This window comes from Chelonia mydas, chromosome 3 (assembly GCF_015237465.2).
Source record: "Chelonia mydas isolate rCheMyd1 chromosome 3, rCheMyd1.pri.v2, whole genome shotgun sequence".
Classification (NCBI taxonomy): Eukaryota; Metazoa; Chordata; order Testudines; family Cheloniidae; genus Chelonia; species Chelonia mydas.
In genome coordinates this window covers 130,344,286-130,363,294 of record NC_057851.1, presented here as the reverse complement: position 1 = coordinate 130,363,294, position 19,009 = coordinate 130,344,286, and the positions used below count along the sequence as shown (strand labels likewise).

General features: G+C 43.6%; 1 protein-coding gene across 4 annotated transcripts in view; it reads left to right on the top strand.

Annotated features, from left to right (window-relative positions):
• The window catches only part of GNG4 (G protein subunit gamma 4), a 38,330-nt gene extending 19,906 nt beyond the window's left edge, over positions 1–18,424 (top strand). For all 4 annotated transcript variants that reach the window (XM_043544335.1, XM_037893501.2, XM_037893499.2 and 1 more), the window contains 2 exons: positions 1,796–1,904; positions 16,900–18,424. In XM_043544335.1, the coding sequence (XP_043400270.1) occupies positions 1,796–1,904; positions 16,900–17,028 (238 nt within the window). In that variant the 3' untranslated portion in view covers positions 17,029–18,424. The remainder of the gene's footprint in view (positions 1–1,795; positions 1,905–16,899) is intronic.
• Positions 18,425–19,009: the final 585 nt, after the last annotated feature.

The following is a 19,009-nucleotide window of genomic DNA, read 5'->3' as shown; positions in this document are numbered from 1 at the left end:
TGGAACACAGCGGCATGCAAACTACAACTCCCAGCACACCCTGGAACAGCCAGTCCCTTTTGCAGCTCTGCACTGCACTCCCCAGGCTGCTTAGTGTTTCATCTGGCACACAGAAGTTGCTGACTCTTCACATTGCTGGGCTGTGGCCCGGCTGGATTAACCCTTTGTGGGCCCCTGGGCCTGGCGCCACCGGAGCCAGTGTAAACCCAGTACTGCGTACACTAAATGCCCCAAGAACAACTGTGTGGGTGAAACGAAAAAATCACTACACTCTGACAGAAAAATGATAAAAGACAAAAACACCATATCACCTGTTGGTGAACACTTCACTGAACGATCATTCCATCTGTGACCTCTGTCATCATCCTCAGAGGAAACCTGCACAACACCTTCAAAAGACAGGCGTGGAAGCTTAAATTCGTAGCGTTGCTAGACACTAAAAATCACAGACTCAAAAACAGTGGATTTATGGCTTATTACAACAATCTGTAACCTATTAACCCTCTGTCCTGTGACTGTGGAGGTGTTAACCACCCACTTCACCTTGAATGGTTTCTTGTAACATGTGTTAACACTTTATGCTGAACAATCTATTTCACCTTGTCTTTCGCTGTGACGCTGAGTACCTTTCCCTGACCTGAAGAAGACCGCTGTATAAGCTCTAAGCTTCTCTCTCTCACCAACAGAAGTTGGTCCAATAAAAGATTCTATCTCACCTATCTTATCTTTGTTACCTTCATAGTTTGCAGACAGGTATCAAGGTTAATACATAATTATTTGTCTTTAAAAACAGGGTAATTCCTACACTTCATGGGGGTTTGTTTTGTGTTTAGGCTGGTAAAGTACATATCCCAATCATGGAAACCATAAAAACCGAGGAAATAAGCAGTTAAGTCTTTGAACATAAGAACAGCCATACTTGGTCAGACCAAAGGTCCATCTAGCCCAGTATCCTGTCTTCCAACCGTGGCCACTGCCAGGTGCCACAGAGGGAATGAACAGAACAGATAATCATCAAGTGATCCATCCCCCAGTCACCCATTCCCAGCTTCTGGCAAGCAGAGACTAGGGACACCATCCCTGCCCATCCTGGCTAATAGCCACTGATGGACCGATCCTACATGAACTTACCTAGTTGAACACTCCATCTATGCTCAACTCCTTAGTTCTCCTTTACAACCTTGATTGCTTCTCTTCCGCTACTCATCTCTAGCACGTTTCCTGAACAACCTGTGAGCAGTTTTAACTGACTGTTCTTATTGCTTAAAAAGTAATCTGTTTTGATGACTGATATCAGGATGGTGTGGTTTTCATAAATCATATGTACAAAAGAACTGTATGTGGCTTTGTATTAGTGTGTGTAAGCGAGGCCTGGAATAAAATTGCAAATGGTGGTTCAGATGTATTTGTATTATGTGAATGGATGATCTGTGTTGGCAATCTAAATTAAGTAGTTTTTGTGTAGAAACTTGCATTTGTGATTTGGCATATTAGTTATGCTCAGAGTTGTGGTTGAGGGTGCAAATATGTGGGGAGGATGGTAGCTAATGTACAGGGGAATTGAGTATAGATGGATTGTTGAACAACTGTTTATTTCCTCACCTTATATGGTTTACATTTGTAGGTATGCAGTCTAGCAATGGTAACTTTACATTCAGTTTTATTTTATCAGTCTAGGGAGCGTTAACTGTAGTCTGATCGCTATATTACATTAGATAAGTGTACTCTTAACCAAGCCTGTAAGAATTTGTTTAGAAAAGCAACTTTTCAATTGCTTTAACTTTGACTGTTCTAGGGAAAACAGAATGAAGGAAATCATGTCTAATAACAACACAGCCAATATATCTCAAGCAAGAAAAGCTGTGGAGCAGTTAAAAATGGAAGCATACATGGACAGGATAAAGGTAAATTGAGTCAATTGTTCTGAAATTGCCCTTCACTTTTGTGTCGTAAAATTTCACCTTTGGTACTTCAGAAAATCCTTATCGGAGTACTTTGCAATGTGATATATGAAATAAATGTTCAAAGAATGATAACATGAAAAAACAATGATGTGTAATTGATTCTGTCTGACTTTAAGCAGGGTACTTCTCAAAGGACTGATGCCCAGCCTACTTCTTTTTTTTTTTTTGTGGGCACAGTGTACATCAGCAAATAATAACAGGTAAAATAGAAGTACTTGCATCTCTAACTACCTGGTCTGCACCCACAGTCAGGTGGTTTGAGGCACAGGTACTTAGATTTGCTCCTGCAGTTAAATGTAGATGCATTGTCCTAACCTGGCAGTAAGAAAGACAAGATTCAAGGGATGTGGGTTAATTAGGCCACAGTTTTATTAACTCATCTGGGAAATATTCATCAATAAATCATATAGTGTACATCGTCATTCTTTCCTTAATCATTCCCACCTATTTGGAAGGGCTGTCATCAGCTCTACCCAAACTGCGCATTGCTGGGACCCCACCATCCTCCCCTCTATGAGGGTGAAAGGAGGTGGGGAGGTCGTCTCATTGCTGTACCAGACGTTAGGAATGCCAACTCCCTCCCCCAGATTCCCAACTCCAATTTGTCAGGGAACTGGACCCCTTATGGAATGAGGACCTGCACTGGATAGCTGTTAAGATGCAAGAACTTGACCTACCCTCATTAAATACCCCACTGGGGCCCTGAACTGCTGTAAGGAAGGCAAAAAAACCCCATCTTGCCCCAGCCAATCTGCCAGTGAGTGAAAAATTCCTTCTCAGCCCCAAAAGAAAAAGGCAACTAGTGCAATGCCGAAAGCTGATCATAAAACTCAGACCTACTTTGATCCCATGGGTGGGGAGGGTGAGTGCTCCTTGTCCATGGTGAGAGAGATTATTTCTGGAGAGATCCGTCTATAAATACCTTCCCTCCTACAATACACAAGATGGTTGGCATCCCACCTGAGTCAGCCTCATCCAGTTGCCCTTGGCTCAGGTAACTGTCCTCTTTGCACTCCCTCGTAATCAGTGTGGGGGAACCTTAAAGGAGCCACAAGCCCTTTTCTTCCTGATGGCAAGACAAAGCCCAACAGCATTTGGGTTGAGGTTAAAGCGGTTTCTGGAGTTGCAGATTGCACCAATAATAAAGGAGGCTGCCCTTTAGAATATTTTGGCCGTTAGCATTTGCATCACTCTTGTAAATCACTGTTCTGTCACTCTGTGTTACCACTGAACATAGATGAAACACAAAATACACAATCAATTTCACCTTTATTTTGTTCAGCAGAGTTGTCATTGCCCTGGGGAATTAAGCTGAATGATGCAATATTTCATTTTGGCTTCTCCAGATTTGTCTGCATCTGATATTTGAGGACATCTTTTTGTGGGTAAAATATTACACCTTTAACTGTATTTGTTAAGCATGTGGGGTGAAGAGATTATATTGGTTAGAGAAATTTTCATAATTTTTTTAGCTGAAAAGTGTAGAATTATTACTCTTCATTTCTCCCTATGTCTTCCATTAGGCCAAGATTTTAAAAGGTGTCAAGTTGGGCACCCAGGATCACTAGTCACCTTAGAAGGGCCTGGTTTTTCAAGCACTCTGAAAATCAGCTTCCTTTTAAGATGTCATGTTGCACACACAGTCACTAATCACTATGTCTGAAAATCATATCCTTCAGTAAATAAAGGATGAGGGGGAAGAGGGAGTGCTTTTAAGCAAGTCCACTTCAGTTTAATTAAATTTTCCTCCAACCAACCATTTTACAAATTTCATCATAAATTTCATGCGTTACTCATATTTCTCATGTGCAAGAGTACAATAAATGTTTCCATTGCAAGAATTAATTTCAATAGGCTTTAATTTCTTAAATATGCAACCTGCACTTGAATAGAATATTTAAAAATAATCCATTGGGTAAATGAGGGTTACTTTTTCTGTTTAGTTATTGCGTAGCATGATCTAGAATAATCTTAGTATTGCTAGCTTGTAGCTTTCCTATAATCAGCAATATTTATTTACCCTTCACATGGAATGGTGATACTTGGAAAATATTTGTATATACATATTTTCTCTATTTTCTTTAAAGACCGAAAGCAAATGCTTAATGTGTAGCTCCCATTCCAAAAAAATTTACAGAGATGTTAAAGATGTTGTTTCTTACTAACTGATATGCGTTATAAAGAAGATTGTTATCAATTATTCTTCATGTCCACTATAGGTAGGACAAGAAGTAATTGGCATAATCTGCAGCAAAGGAGATGTTAGGTTAGGTATTAGGAAAAACTTTCTAACTGCAAGGGTAGTTAAACTCTGGAATAGGCTTCCAAGAGAGGTTGTAGAATCCCCATCACTGGAGGTTTTAAGAACAGCTTGGACAAACACGAGTCAAGAATAGTGTAGGTTTACTTGGTCCTGCCTCAGTGCAGGGTGTCAGACCGGTGTGTAGGTGGTCTGACTTAGTGGTCAGAACAGGAATCTGGCCTATTGGCTGGGGCAAAATCAGGGGACAAGATAATGATCAGAATTGGGAGTCAAAACAGAACCAAAGGGCAGAGTTGGAGTCATGGTCGGTAGACAAGGCACTGGTCAGAGCCAGGAGTTCTGAAGAAGGAAGGGACTAAGGCTGTAGTTAGGGGCAGGCATCAGTTAGAGCAAAGGCTGGTACAGGAAGCAGGTCTGGTGCAGCAGTGAGTATGGAACACATTAAGCAGCCACTGTGCTGCTGTTGCTGAAAGGCTTAAAGGATGATCTGATCTCTTGGCCCCCCGTCCAGTCAGGGAGCACAGTCACTTAAATGAGGTTTTGTTGGGCCCAGCCAAGCTCATTTGGTTGCCACACAACCATGTCGAGAGCCAGCCTAGTTCCTGACACCTGGGGCTGGACTTGATGACTTCTCAAGGTCCCTTTCAGACCTACATTTCTATGAGTTTGTGAAGTACCATAATCATGTGTGTTCTTTAGTAATAAAGACCAACCTCCATGAACACACGAAAGGTCAGTAAGAGACTTTTAAAACAGTATTTTTAACCTCACACAGAGTGGGAGGTTTATCATATGTCAATCTGCCTCTTGTTCTTTCCTTTTTCAAACAACTTGCCCTTGCCACATTGGACATCATAATATCTGAGGGCTGCACAAAATCTAAATTATACACACAAGGATCTCTGACTCTTTCCATTTCCAAATTTAAGCGCTTTTCACTTACTGTGGGAAGGCTACAGTAGAACAAAGTGATTGTTGAGGAAATTTGGGCCCATCATCTTAACCACCGCATTTGCGGAGTCTGTCCAATCCATGCATCTCTACAGGAAGAGCTTGAATGCACTGATAAAGCATATCAAATATCTCCATATGAATACATATTCATTGATTAATACAAGAAAGATCAGAGGCACAACACAGAACTCAAATCCCCTGGGGAAGGGGATCTAACATGGTTTTTTATGCTCTCCCAGTTCTGGGCTTCTCTGTGGGCTAAGTGGCCCACCATAATTTAGACATCCCTGTGTAGCTAAATTATTACATCCTTCTGAGGCTGCCGTATAGGTTGCAATGCTGTCTGGAATCCTAGCTGCAGGACCACCTTTGATGCACCTTTCACACTTCCTTTGCCAGTGCTTGCAAGGGGATTCTTAGATGGCTGCCTCACAGCTGTCTTCTTCAGTTTCTGTTTTAAGTTGCTCCGCCCCCTTACCTGACATACAGGGGTTGGAGTCGGAGTGAGAATCTCACCCATAGTTTTTACCCACTCTGTCCCCCAAATGAATTTACTGCAGGACTAGATGGAAGGAGGACAGCAGCCAAGCTGTTGTTCAAATACACATTTGAAATAATTGCAAAATGAATACAAGGAAATCACATTTTGTATTTTAAAAAACAGAATAAAACCTACTACCCTAGAATTTATACCATTCTCAAATGTTGTCATTAAGAAGCTGAAAAGTTCTTGTTTAATTTTCTAAATTGCTACATTTAATCTGTAAGTCTTCAAAGCACTCATTTAAAAGTTACAGTATCTTTGGATGTGATAACCTCCCCAGAATTAAAGTGACACTCCAACATATTACAGTAAAAAAAAGTTAAAAGACAGTTATTAAGTTATAAAGCCAAGCACTGTTAGATAATGCCAGTTACAAGATTACCCATGCAACCTTAACTTGACCTCCTTGTGAATCCATCCTGTGCACTAAATGAGGCAGGGTACCTGAGGGAGAAAAAATATGTGATTGTGTATTTAAAAACTGCATCATGTACATGTAGGTAGTATTTTCTTTCTAATTCAATGTCATACAGGCATTTTAGTAATCCTGAGTGAATAAAGGCACTCTTGCTTTTAGGTGAATAGTCAGAATATCAATTATCACTGGTGCTTTTATTTTATCTAAATCTATTCACCAATAATTTGAAACTGTTTATGCAAAGTTCCATTGAAAACTATACAAACACAGCTTTAAGTTTACCTCTTTATTACATGATGATGAAATTGTCATGTATACATGTACATTCATATTTGCATTTCATCCAGTGAAAATCTGTTTGTTCTAATGTATCTGCACTAAGATCCCCGTTTTTCTAAAACTCAGTTTTCAGTTGGTTTTTTTCCCCTCAAACCTAATTTCATTTACCAGGCCTTATCTTAAAACAGCTACTACAGCACCAAACAACAGCCTAGCTATTGATAAGGACTTGTTCAGGGAAAGTAGTAGAGACAACTTAATGTGTAGAAGTACAAAGTAATACTCTGTAACTAAATATAAAACAACAAAGGCAGAAGGGAAATGAGGCTTTTTTGTTGTCAGTTTAATTATGGACAGCTGAGGCAGGCCTAAGGCCCAGATAGCTTAAAAGCCCAATCATTTGTTCTCCAAATGCATTTTGGTACCTGATCTAAGGTCAAACTAAACAGAAATTTGTATCATAGCAGTTTATAAGGTGCTGAAAAACCAGTGGCTCCAGGGCTTTCATGGCAACTGTATTAGCTTAGTAGCCTAAAAGTGCCTTGCAAATGATAAAACAGTTGAGTTTATGCCTTATTTTTATGATCAAAGAAAACTTGAAAAGGGATGTTAAGAGGTTTTTTCTGCCTGCTTTTTTTTATTTTTTAACCTTCGAAATAGCAGATATAACAAATCTGGTCTATCCTGTCTTTACTGAAAGACTCATTGGTAGTCTCAAGGTGTGAATTTAGAGCTCTTAACTGAAGAGGTAGGAGTGCTGAATCTTAAAGATGTCCTTTTCCCCAAGTGTTTCTTAACTATTTAAGTTAAATAGACATTAACAAAAAACAAGTGGTTTTTAAATAGTTTGAATAAAAATAGCTTCACTACCCGATCAGTCTTCCAGAGTAGATAAGACCTGAATTTCTAATGACAAGAAAAAAAGGAAGGAAAATGTTTTTCTTAAAATAAACTTTCTAGGCCACCTTCATACATCATAAAGAAACAAAAAGGACTCCATTGCACATCACCTTGTCTGTGGCTGCCTCATATGCAGTAACCAGCAGAGGTTATGTGAGCCTGCTCATATCAAAGATTTGTGGTCCTACAAGTTGCATTTGGAGGTGCCCATACTTCATTGCAGATTAAATTGTTCATAACTGACTAGAAAGCAAGCACCATGGACCATCAGAGAAGGAAGCAGTGACAGTGCACTGGAGTCCAACAAGGAAGCTCATTAAAAGAGGGAGAGATAAGACTTCTACTAGTCATAAAAGCTGGAAGCATCAATACTGGTACGTGTACCAGTGTCTGGGGGAATGCTGTTGTTGATGGCTTATGATAAGCCTAAAGAATGAGTTACAGTAGAAGAATAGTAAACTGAGTTTGGTGTCTTCTGACTACAGAAGGTGAGGATCGATCCCACAGCATGGAATCAGGATGCTGATATAGGTAATGGCTCCTACCTAGGAGACACATCAAGAACAACTACTGGTGTCTATGGAAGATGCTGGTTCCTGCTAACCAGGAAGGTCATCAAAATTGAGAGAGGTTAAGAGAATGTAGTGCCGCAACTGGCTGCACCATAGTTGTCCCATGAATAGAGACTCTGAGCTCTGTTAGATCTCCTCTCCTTCATGAGTAGAAAAATTCAGCAAGAAAGAATGCTGAAACACTTAAGTATCATACTGTATCAGCTATTACTTTGTTTCCTTTTTTTCAAAAGGAAGTAGAAAATATCCCTAACTGGCTCTGAATAACGTTATGAGATAAGCGGCGGGGTTGCTGAGAAGTGTGTGTGGATCTGTTGATTTTTGGATGCAAAGGAATAAGTGGAGTGGGTGTCATAGCAAGGATAGTAATTAGTCACAATCTATGACAAGGCAAATGACATAGTAATTGCAGCATTTTTCCTTGTCATTTAAAGCTTATAATTACAGTACAGCTAGCTAACAGGATTATATTCTAACTTGGGCTGTGTAATCACCTCTGTTGTTCTGAAATGTAATGGTAAAATTCCACAGTCCTCCTGAGTTGTTTTCAGCATCACAACTATTTGGTAACTTTGACTACTAGATACTCCCTTTATCCTGAGGGGAGTAGAAAAGCATGATCTGAAAAATGAGAGATTGGGCAAATACATATTTTAAAGCAGTAAAAAAGGGGGAGGTATTAAGGAAGCACTCATGTTGTTAACTTTGTTAGACGTCAGTTTGACCAATGAATTCTGATTATTTTAGACATTTCTGTGACAGATGTAAATGAGTTTTTATGAAACTGGAAGCCACAGTTCTTCTTTGAGTGATTGTTCATGTCCATTCCAAGCAGGTGTGTGCGCTCCGTGTGCACACCAGCTGGAAGATTTTTCCCCTAACAGCATCCGTAGGGTCAGCCTGGGCGCCCCCTGGGGTGGCGCCTTCATGGCGCCCAGTATCGAGCCCCATTGACCCCCCCCCACCACCTCAGTTCCTTCTTACCGCCCATGATGGCTAGCTGGAACTTTGCTCGCTCTTGCAGCAAGCGCCTTAGCAGTGTCTTTGTTCTTAGTGTAAATAGTTTTTCTCAGTTCAAGAGAACCCCGCAATTCTCAACGCAATGGAGGGCAGTTTGCTGCGAACCCGGAGGCTCGGCTATCATATTGTTTTTCAACACAGAAGTGTTGGCTTCTCCCACAAGGTGTTTTCCAGCCCAGTCACCCTGTGGGGCAGGGCAGCAGATCCTCTTGGTCACCACCACATAGGTGGCGTCCAGCGGGCACCGCGGGAAGGTTAAGGATCTGTTATTCTCGCTGCCCCAGTAACTAGACCAGAGTAGGAGGATCAGTGGCAAACCACATCTTTTCCCCCTAAACAGTGCAGACTAGTGAGAGAATCAGCGAACCTCAAGAGGAGAGGTGCAACCTCCTTATCCAGCCGGAGCCCCGGCCGCTTGGGAGGAGACAAACCCCCCCCTCCCCCCCCGCAACGAAGCTGCTTCTTCCTGCCTCAAGAGCCCGACTCCCCAAAGTAGAACACTTTAAGAGAGTCATAGTTACTCCCGCCAGTACTTATCACATAGTTAGTAGCGTTTGGTAGATAGTTAGTTTCCTCTCCGGGGGTATGCCCGGGTCTCCGGGGTTTAAACTCTGTGAGTCCTGTGGTAAGTTTATGCCCAAGAGTGATCCTCACTCGTCCTGCCTGCGGTGCCTTGGTGAGACTCACCAAAAGGACAAGTGCCGCATTTGCAAGGGTTTCCGCCCAAGAACCCGCCCAAGAGAGCAGAGACTGAAACTCCTGCTCATGAAGGCAGCTCTGAGACCGCAATCCGACCAGGGACCCAACAACCCGGCACCGAGCACGTCCTCTTTGGTGCGCAGTGCTCCGGCGCCACCGGCACGCGAATTGGGCCAGACTAAGGACTCTAAAGCCCACCGGCACCACCACTCTTCGGGACATAGAGCGTTGGCATCAGTTCGGCACCGTTCTCCATCTCCGGTGCCGGTAAAGAAGAAGAGGCCAGTGAGGGGCCGATCACCCCCCCCCCCGAAGCCTAAGGGGCTGGTGCCGTCCGCGAGTGGCTCGGCACAGACCACGTCCACTTCCCTTCCACCCAGGGTCTCGTCGACTCCTGCCCCGGCCGGGGTCCAGTCGAGTCCGAACCCTCCTCGGTCCCCAGACCATCTGGTGGACATACAACCACCATCAACGTCAGAGGCGTTCGAGGCAGCAACGGACCTAATGCACCTCCCGGTGCCGGCCTCCCCCCCCCCCGAAGGAGGGACAAGTCTCCGGTGACCATACGGCCCCTGTTTCACTCCAGGGGCAAGCCAACCATGATGACCCATACTGGACCTGCGACAACTCAACAAGTACGTAAAGAAACTCAAGTTTCGCATGGTCCCGCTAACCTCCATTATCCCCTCACTGGATCCAGGAGACTGGTACGCCGCCCTCGACTTGAAGGATGCGTATTTTCATATCGCAATAGTCCCACATCACAGACACTACCTCAGATTCGTGGTGAACACAGGCCACTACCAGTTTGCAGTTCTCCCGTTCGGACTGTCAACTGCCCCGTGAGTATTCACAAAATGCATGGTAGTTGTTGCGGCTTTCCTGCGCAAGCACCAAATACAGGTTTTCCCATACCTCGACGACTGGCTGATCAAGGGTTGCTCGAGGGCCCAGGTGGAGGCTCAGGTCGAGTTTATAAGGAGGACCTTCCTCGACTTAGGTCTCCTCCCGAACGAGGAGAAATCCACTCTGTCCCTGGTACAGAGGATAGAGTTCATAGGCGCAGTCCTAGACTCTACTCAAGCCAGAGCGTACCTCCCGAAGGCCAGGTTTCGCTCACTTCAGGACATCATACACGGCCTCAGATAGTTCCCCATGATGTCGGCAAGAAACTGTCTAAAGCTGCTGGGACACATGGCCTCATGCACTTACGTGGTGCAGCATGCCAGGCTCAGGCTGCACCCACTCCAGTCTTGACTGGAGTCAGTGTACCAACCAGCCCGAGATGCGTTGGACAGAGTCGTAACCCTGCCCCACCTGGTACTGGACTTCCTCCTATGGTGGCTCAACCCTCGAATGGTTTGCGCAGGGGTACCTTTTGCCAGCCCTCAGCCCTCGCTCACCTTGGTGTCAGGTGCCTCAGATCTGGGTTGGGGGGCTCACCTAGGGGACCTCAAGACCCAAGGCCTCTGGTCTCTGGTGGACCTCGCTCTTCACATCAATATCAAAGAGCTGAGGGCAGTGCATCTGGCCTCTCATGCTTTCAAAACGCACATAACGGGCAGATGTGTTTCAAACCTCACGGACAACACCTTGGTGATGTTTTATATCAGCAAACAGGGGGGTGCAGGCTCCTCTCCCTTGTGCCGAGAAGCCCTTGCGCTCTGAGATTTCTGCATAAAGCATTCGATCCACCTGCAGCTCTCATACCTCCCAGGGGTGTGAAACACATTGGCAGACAGCCTCAGCTGGACCTTCAACAGCCACGAGTGGTCCCTTCGGCCAGACGTGGTGAGCTCAATCTTCCAGTTTTGGGGCTCTCGCCAGATAGACCTGTTTGCCACTCCGGACAACAAGAAATGTCATTCTGTTCTCTCGGGAACCACAGTGCGGGGTCCATTGGGGATGCCTTCCTCCTCTCATGGGAGGGCTGCCTGCTGTACGTTTTCCCACCCATCCCCCTAGTCCACAGGGTGCTTCTCAAGATCCGCAGGGACTGGGCTCGAGTCATACTAATAGCGCCAGCGTGGCCGCATCAGCACTGGTTCACCTCGCTCCTGAAAATGTCCATAGCAGCCCCTCTCACCTTACCAATGGTTCCCGGCCTGATCACACAGGACCAGGGCCGTCTCCGGCACCTGAATCTGGAGTCGCTCCACCTTACGGCCTGGATGCTCCATGGCTAAGTGCCACAGAGCTCTTTTGTTCGGACCAGGTCAGACAAGTCCTCCTGGGTAGTAAAAAGCACACCACCAGGGCTACTTACCTGGCTAAGTGGAAAAGGTTCTCCATCTGGGCGGAGCAACGTAGTCAGCCGCCGCTCTTCGCCTCCATGCCATTTATACTGGACTACCTCCTTCACCTAAAGCACCAGAACTTGTCCCGGTCATCATTAAGGGTCCACTTGTCCGCGATCTCCACCTTCCACCCGGATTCAGATGGTTTCTCGGTCTTTGCAAACCCTATGGTCAGTCGTTTTCTCAAGGGTTTGGACAGGCTCTTCCCACATACGTGTCAGCCTGTCCCTGCCTGGGACCTCAATTTAGTCCTCTCCAGGCTTACAGGCCCACCATTTGAACCTCTGGCCACCTGCTCCCTGCTATATCTCTCATTCAAGGTTGCGTTCCTCGTGGCAATTACCTCGGCCTGACGGGTCTCGGAGCGCAGGTCTGAGCCCTCACGTCTGAGCCCCCTTACACAGTTTTTCATAAGGATAAGGTTCAGCTTAGGCCTCATCCGGCTTTTCTCCCAAAGGTTGTCTCCCATTTTCATATGACCCAGGACATCTTCCTCCCAGTGTTTTATCCCAAGCCACACTCCTCCAATAGGAAGCGCAGGCTGCACTCACTGGACATGCATAGGGCCTTAGCCTTCTACATAGAGAGAACTAAGTCATTCCGGAAATCCATCCAACTCTTCAGAGCCGTGGCAGACAGAATGACGGGCCTTCCGGTATCATCTCAGCGCATATCGTCATGGATAATGTCCTGCATTAGGGAGTGCTATACCCTGGCAAAGTAGCCCGCTCCGCAGATAACCGCTCACTCTACCAGGGCCCAGGCCGCCTCTGGGGCGTTCCTGGCACAAGTCCCTATTCAGAAAATCTGCAGGGTAGCCACGTGGTCCTCGATACATACATTTACGTCATACTATGCAATTACACAACAGTCCAGGGACGATGTGGCTTTTGGGAGAGCTATGCTCTTTTCAGTGGATAACTCCGACCCCACCTCCTGAGCTCTAGCTTGTGAATCACCTGCTTGGAATGGACATGAACAATCACTCGAAGAAGAAAAAATGGTTACTCACTTTCTCATAACTGTTGTTCTTCGAGATGTGTTGTTCATGTCCATTCCAATACCCACCCTCCTACCCCTCTGTCAGAATGGTCGGCAAGAAGGAACTGAGGGGTTGGGGGTTTGGCAGGGTTCGATATTGGACGCCATGAAGGCGCCACCCCAGGGGGCACCCCGGCCAACCCTACGGACGCTGCTAGGGGAAATATCTTCCGGCTGGCATGCACGTGGCACGCACACACCTGCTTCGAATGGACATGAACAACGCATCTTGAAGAACAACAGTTACAAGAAAGTGAGTAACCGTTTTTTTTATTGGGGAAATAGGGAAGGATGTGATGCAAGTCATGTTAGGTTTGATTTTTTTTATGTTGATAAAAGTAGTCCTGAGTCATGCAACATTGAACAGAAATTCAAGCAGCATTCAGCTTGAATATTTTAAGGTGAGCAACTGTTACTAAAGTTTAAAATCATGTCCTTTGTTTAACATTTCCTGTATTTCAAATGTGATAATGACACAGTACATTCCATATAGAAATAAGGCACAGCAGGGTATGCATTAGTAGGCTGTTGCAGCATACCTCTTGGGTGCTGACAGAAATATGTCCGTAACCTATAAAAGTTCACCCTGATGTGACTTAGTGCTACTGGAGTATGACCACTAACTTTTTTGCTGTTGTTGTAATCGTCAGTCACTGTAGCTCTACAGCTGCCAGGGAGCCGCTCCAACAGCCTTAACGCAGTGTAAGCCTGAGGTGCGGGGGGTTCCCCCATACAAAAGTTCTTGGGCTTGATATGGGGAAGAAGGTGGAGGTTTTAGCTTGTGACAATCATTGAGCTGAAATGTTGGCCTGTGCTGCTTCATGGCGTGTTGTAAGTGGGTAGTTGGATCATACTGTAGTGAGTCTACAACTTACTTGTGATTCCTGTTCTGACGTTAGTAAATCTGAAGTGTTGTTTCAATATGTTGTTGAAAGGTGTGCCAACTCTCTATTTCTGGAAGTGTTCCATTTTCCTATTCGTAAATTGGTTTATAAGTTAGGTGTGGGGGCTATATCATGCCTTAGCCTAGGGATGGACTCAGTAATAGGTTTTTTCATATTGAATTGCTGTGACCCTGCATATCACTGTGCTCTCAGACATCGTGCCCATATAAAGAACTTGTAACCAATCAACATTCTAACCCATCAGCATTCTAGAAGTTGGAATGCCCTATGCGTTGCCCTTGCCTCCAGCCACCACCCCCCACAGCTCTCACTGGCTGGGAACAGGGAACCGTGGCCAATGGGAGCTTTGGGGGAGGTACCTGGAGGCGTGGCAAGGGCAGCGCACAGAGCCCTGTGCCCCTCCATCCCCCAGGAGCCACGCAGGGACGTGGTGCCTGCCACTTCCCGGAGCAGCGCAGCGTGGGGCCAGGGCAGGCAGGCAGGGAACCTGCCCTGGCCCTGGTGTGCACCGCTGCCAACCCAGAGACGCTTTAGGTAAGCAGCGCCGGGCCGGAGCCCGAACCCCTCCTGCACTCTGCCCCCCAACTCCCAGCCCTAAGCTCCCTGCCTGCACCTCACACCCCTCCTGCACCCCAACTCCCTTTCCTGAGCCCCGTGCTGCACCCTGCACCCCCGTGCACCCCAACTCCCTGCCCTGAGCCCCCGTCGCACCCCGCATCCCTCCTGCACTCCAGCCCCCTGCCCTGAGCTCCCTCCTGCAGTCCGCACCCCTCCTGCACCCCAACCCCCTTCCATGAGCCCCCTCATACACCCCGCACCCCTCCTCTGCCCCAATCGCTTGCCCTGAGCCTGTTCCTGCACACCGCACCCCCTCCCACACCCCGCACTCCCTCCCACACCCCAACCCCCTGTCCCAGCCCTGCATACAATTTCCCCACCCAGATGTAGCCCTCAGACCAAAAAGTTTGCCCACCCCTGTTGTAGAGTCTCTTTAAATTCTCCAGTGAATTTAAATGAAAATCCTGTCAGGATTTGCTGAAAAGATTCTGCAGTTCTCTTTGGTTATTACAATTCACACCTGTCTGACCCCTGACCACCTCCAGAAGAAAGTGAAAAATCATCTTTTCTTTTGCCACATCTCACCTAGTAGATATTTGAGGGAGTCTGAAAATAATGGGGAAACAGTCTCTTTCCACCTCTTTTGCTTTCTTCCTTTGAAGCTAGGGTCCACTCACCCATTTTATTTTCCTGTTGTCTGACCTCTTTCTTTTTCTAAAGTACTATTCCTTTCTCCAGACCTCTTTCCCCTCAAGTTTTGCTCAACTGAACTATTTTCCTGCCCTATGTAATACTGTTTTTCCTAGCTATGTATTGCCCCAGTGATTCGTTGTTCATGGGTAACGCCTCTGCCCAGCCCTCTCTCTCTCTCTCAGCATGGTTCACTTGCTACAAACTAGTTATCCGTGACTTTAACATTTTGATTTCCTCAGCTAAGGAGTGGAGTCTGTAATGGGATTCCAGTCATAAATATTTGGCCGGTTTTAAGTTTTCTAGCAGATCACCATGTTTTAGTTAGTACAAAATTGTATGGAATAAATTGTTCCTTGATATGAATATGGATTGGAAAGTTCATATGGAGCATGATTAAAAGCTTATTGAAGTCAGTGGAAAGGTTTCCATTAATGTTATGGGCCTGATCCAAAGGAAGTTGTGCACGAGCAGGCTAGAGTTTTGAGGCTGATTACACATTCTTTAGAAAACATTAGAAATTAGGCTCAAATTCTCCTCTTGTTTATAGTGGTACAATGATAGTGAGTTCAGTCTGTAATTGAAGGGAGAATTTGGTACATCATTGTCCTTTATTTGTACACCATTATTTTAATATAGCTTGACTGATAAAAAGAACACCTATCCTAAGCTCTGGGCACTGTCCCAATACTTAAGATACAATAATCTTTTAAAAAAACAAAAAGAAAAATGTAAATGGCTCAACTCACGTAACAGAAATAGTCAGCCAGCCAGTCAAATGATACAAAAATACTCCACATACTTTGTGACACAGCATGACTAGGTGCCATAGCCCTATCACAAAGGCCTGAGGAAAATAAGTGGGACTGACAATGCATCCTGAAGGCTAACAATTAATACTCATATTGAGCCTCATTCTTCAAGGCGCTGGGCATCCTTAGCTCCCAGTAAAGTCCCCTGGTAAAGAAACCTGTTGAGACTTAATAATGTTGCAGGATTTCAGCTAGTGATGGAACATTTTTGCATGAAATGGAAATCAATATATTGTAATTGACCCCAGCACACAAATCAGTATGTGTTTTGTGTGGCACTAAATCAAGGAGAGTGGTACATCTGTATGGAAAAATTATAGAATTTGATAGGTATGAAACCTTTAGGGTTCTACAGAAATCACTCTACAGCCTATACATTCCAATAGAGTAACTAAAACACATAGGAAGGTTAGTGTTCACAAAATTGTATAACAGGGAGGTAGACAGCTATTAAATTGTATAGTATAGTTCAAAAACCCTTATAAGAAAGGTTTTCATTTTCTGTTAAATTTCTATGGGACTTTTCCATAAGGACAGAAAAAAGTAAAACTTTTTACCTGCATATTTTGGAAGATTTAGATTTATGCCATGAATATGAAAAAATAAATACAAATAAATGTTAAGACAATTTACTCTAAGATTCAGATTATAATTAATGCTGTATTTATCACATTAATTGGTGACTTCACAAAGGGTATTAAACTCACTGTTTGTTCCTGAGGGAACAGTTAGGAAGAAACTCCATGAATCAAGACTGTTTCCTATCCCCTATGTTGAAAAACCATGTGAAAGAAAGATCTGGCCTTGTAAGAGTAGGTTCAGACTTTTGGTCTAATACCTTGAAAAGTGGATACACTGATCATCTGCTGCTTTAATAAGGGGAACTTCTGATATTTTTAGGCTAAATGGGAATGTTTAAACAATGCTGACTATTTCAATATCACAAGTTTAATAATGGTTATCACTTTCTTTTCTCCTATTAGGTATCCAAGGCTGCAGCTGATTTATTGGCGTACTGTGATGCTCATATTGGAGAAGATCCCCTTATTATACCAGTGCCTGCATCTGAAAATCCCTTCAGGGAGAAGAAATTCTTTTGTACTATCCTTTGAGTCGGTTTGTAATTAAAAATGTCCTTTGTGAAAATCCATTACTGATGGTGCATGCTTTTAGCATTAGATTTTCCCTGAGTTATCAACAATTAAACCCACAGTTACAATATTTTTAGAAGCACAATACATTTTTATGGTAAATAAGTGGTTTACATGCAGTTTTAGGGTAGCCTCACTTTCCTGCCAATGCATAAGTTTAATAATTTCAGTTATCAATAAAGATTGTTTTGGTTTTTAATGAAAGAACCAAATATAATATTAAATGGTAGATCTCTTTGCCAGTCATAGATTTTTCTGAGACCAAAATCAGTCATACATATTCTTGAACCTATTTTTAACTTTCATTTTCTTAAAAAGGTGAGTAATTTATTTTCATTTGCCTTGACAAATTTATATCTAACAAAAGCAGAATGACCTCTCTTGAAGCAGAACGCCAGTTACTGCTGTAATGCTGCTTGGAACGGTCAATCCTGTACAGTAAATGGTATTTATAAATGTGGATGTTTAGTGAACACTGCAGCACATTTTACTTTAAAACTTGGTGGAATTAAGCAACATTGTGAGTCTCAAATTTCCTTTACTGAAGAAAATAAAGGAATGCACAATCTAGGGCTTGCTTTTTTCCTTTAGCTTAACTCTGCACCAGGAAGGCTTATAGAAATACAAAAAGCCATTTGCCTCCCATTCTAAAATTGTAATGATATAAACTTTTAGGAAGCTTTGAGTAAATTCTTGTTCATTCTTTCAGTTCGGCTGTGCTATGGAGCATGTTATGCTGCTGCTTTTGAACAGAAGTAAAGTAGGCCGTTAGCCAATACTTGCTGCTGATTGCAACATAGACTTTAAAGCCTCAAACCTGCCCTGGTGTAAGCCCTCAGTGAGGAATGTGTGAAATATAAATACTTTGTTTAAAATAGATGCATTCAGAAGAAGATAAGGATGATGTACAGAGCATGAGTGGTATAGCTTTCACCTTAATTCAATGTTTACATTTACAGTCTGTGCACCCACACTGAAATAATCACTGCCGTATTGCTTATTTTTCAATATCTGATCCTATCTATACAATCCCTCCAGAACAAAATGTCAACGCATTGGGAATGGTAAATGCAGATGTCTGTCACAGTGCTTTGAAGAATGTGCCAGAAGACTTCTATAGGTTTAGATGTTCTGTGCTGTCTTGACACGCTGGTTCATTGCATAGAATATTTTCTGTGTCTGAAAGCGTAAGGCTTCAACCAAATCCTGTTCCCACTGAAGTCAATAGAAGTTTTGTTATTGACATCATTAGGAGTTGGATTTTTTTGCACTGATTTTCACCTGTTTTTGTTGTTGTGGTAATAAACACTGATAAATTCCTGGGAAAAATTAAATAAAATAACTGAAAACGAAAGGCCCTATATATATCAGATACATTATTATAAGTGGAACAAAAATTGTTTTCTGAAAACTTTAAAAAAACATTGTTTCTTCTTGCTTAATAAGGTCTTTTAGGGAATCCTTTCTACATAGTAAATGATGTTGTAACTTTCATAAGGCTACTCTGATCACCATGGTAACATGTTCACTTGTCATTCCTCAATGTATACAGTTTTAATAGAATAAAGAGTGAGGGGAATGTAGGCCACACAGCTGTATTCTCAAAGGTTTTGTATGAGTTTGCATTTGTGGCTCATTAACACAATCTCATCTAGCATTTTAATATTGCAACAGCTTATTTAGAATTCTTTTCTATTTCAAATTACTTCTAATGTCTGTAAATTAAAGAGCCACATCAAGTACACTTGAGCCTCAGTGTTTAAAAAAGCTGTGTTTACAAAAATCAAGTCTGTTCATTGGTAAACTTATATTGAAATGAAAACAAGTCATTGTTTTGTGCATGATGGTCTGCACACTGCACACTGAAACCCTGCACACTGAAACCCTGATGGAATTAGTCTTAAATGTTTCTGTTCTTGTTTTCTAGTAACCCACCAGCATG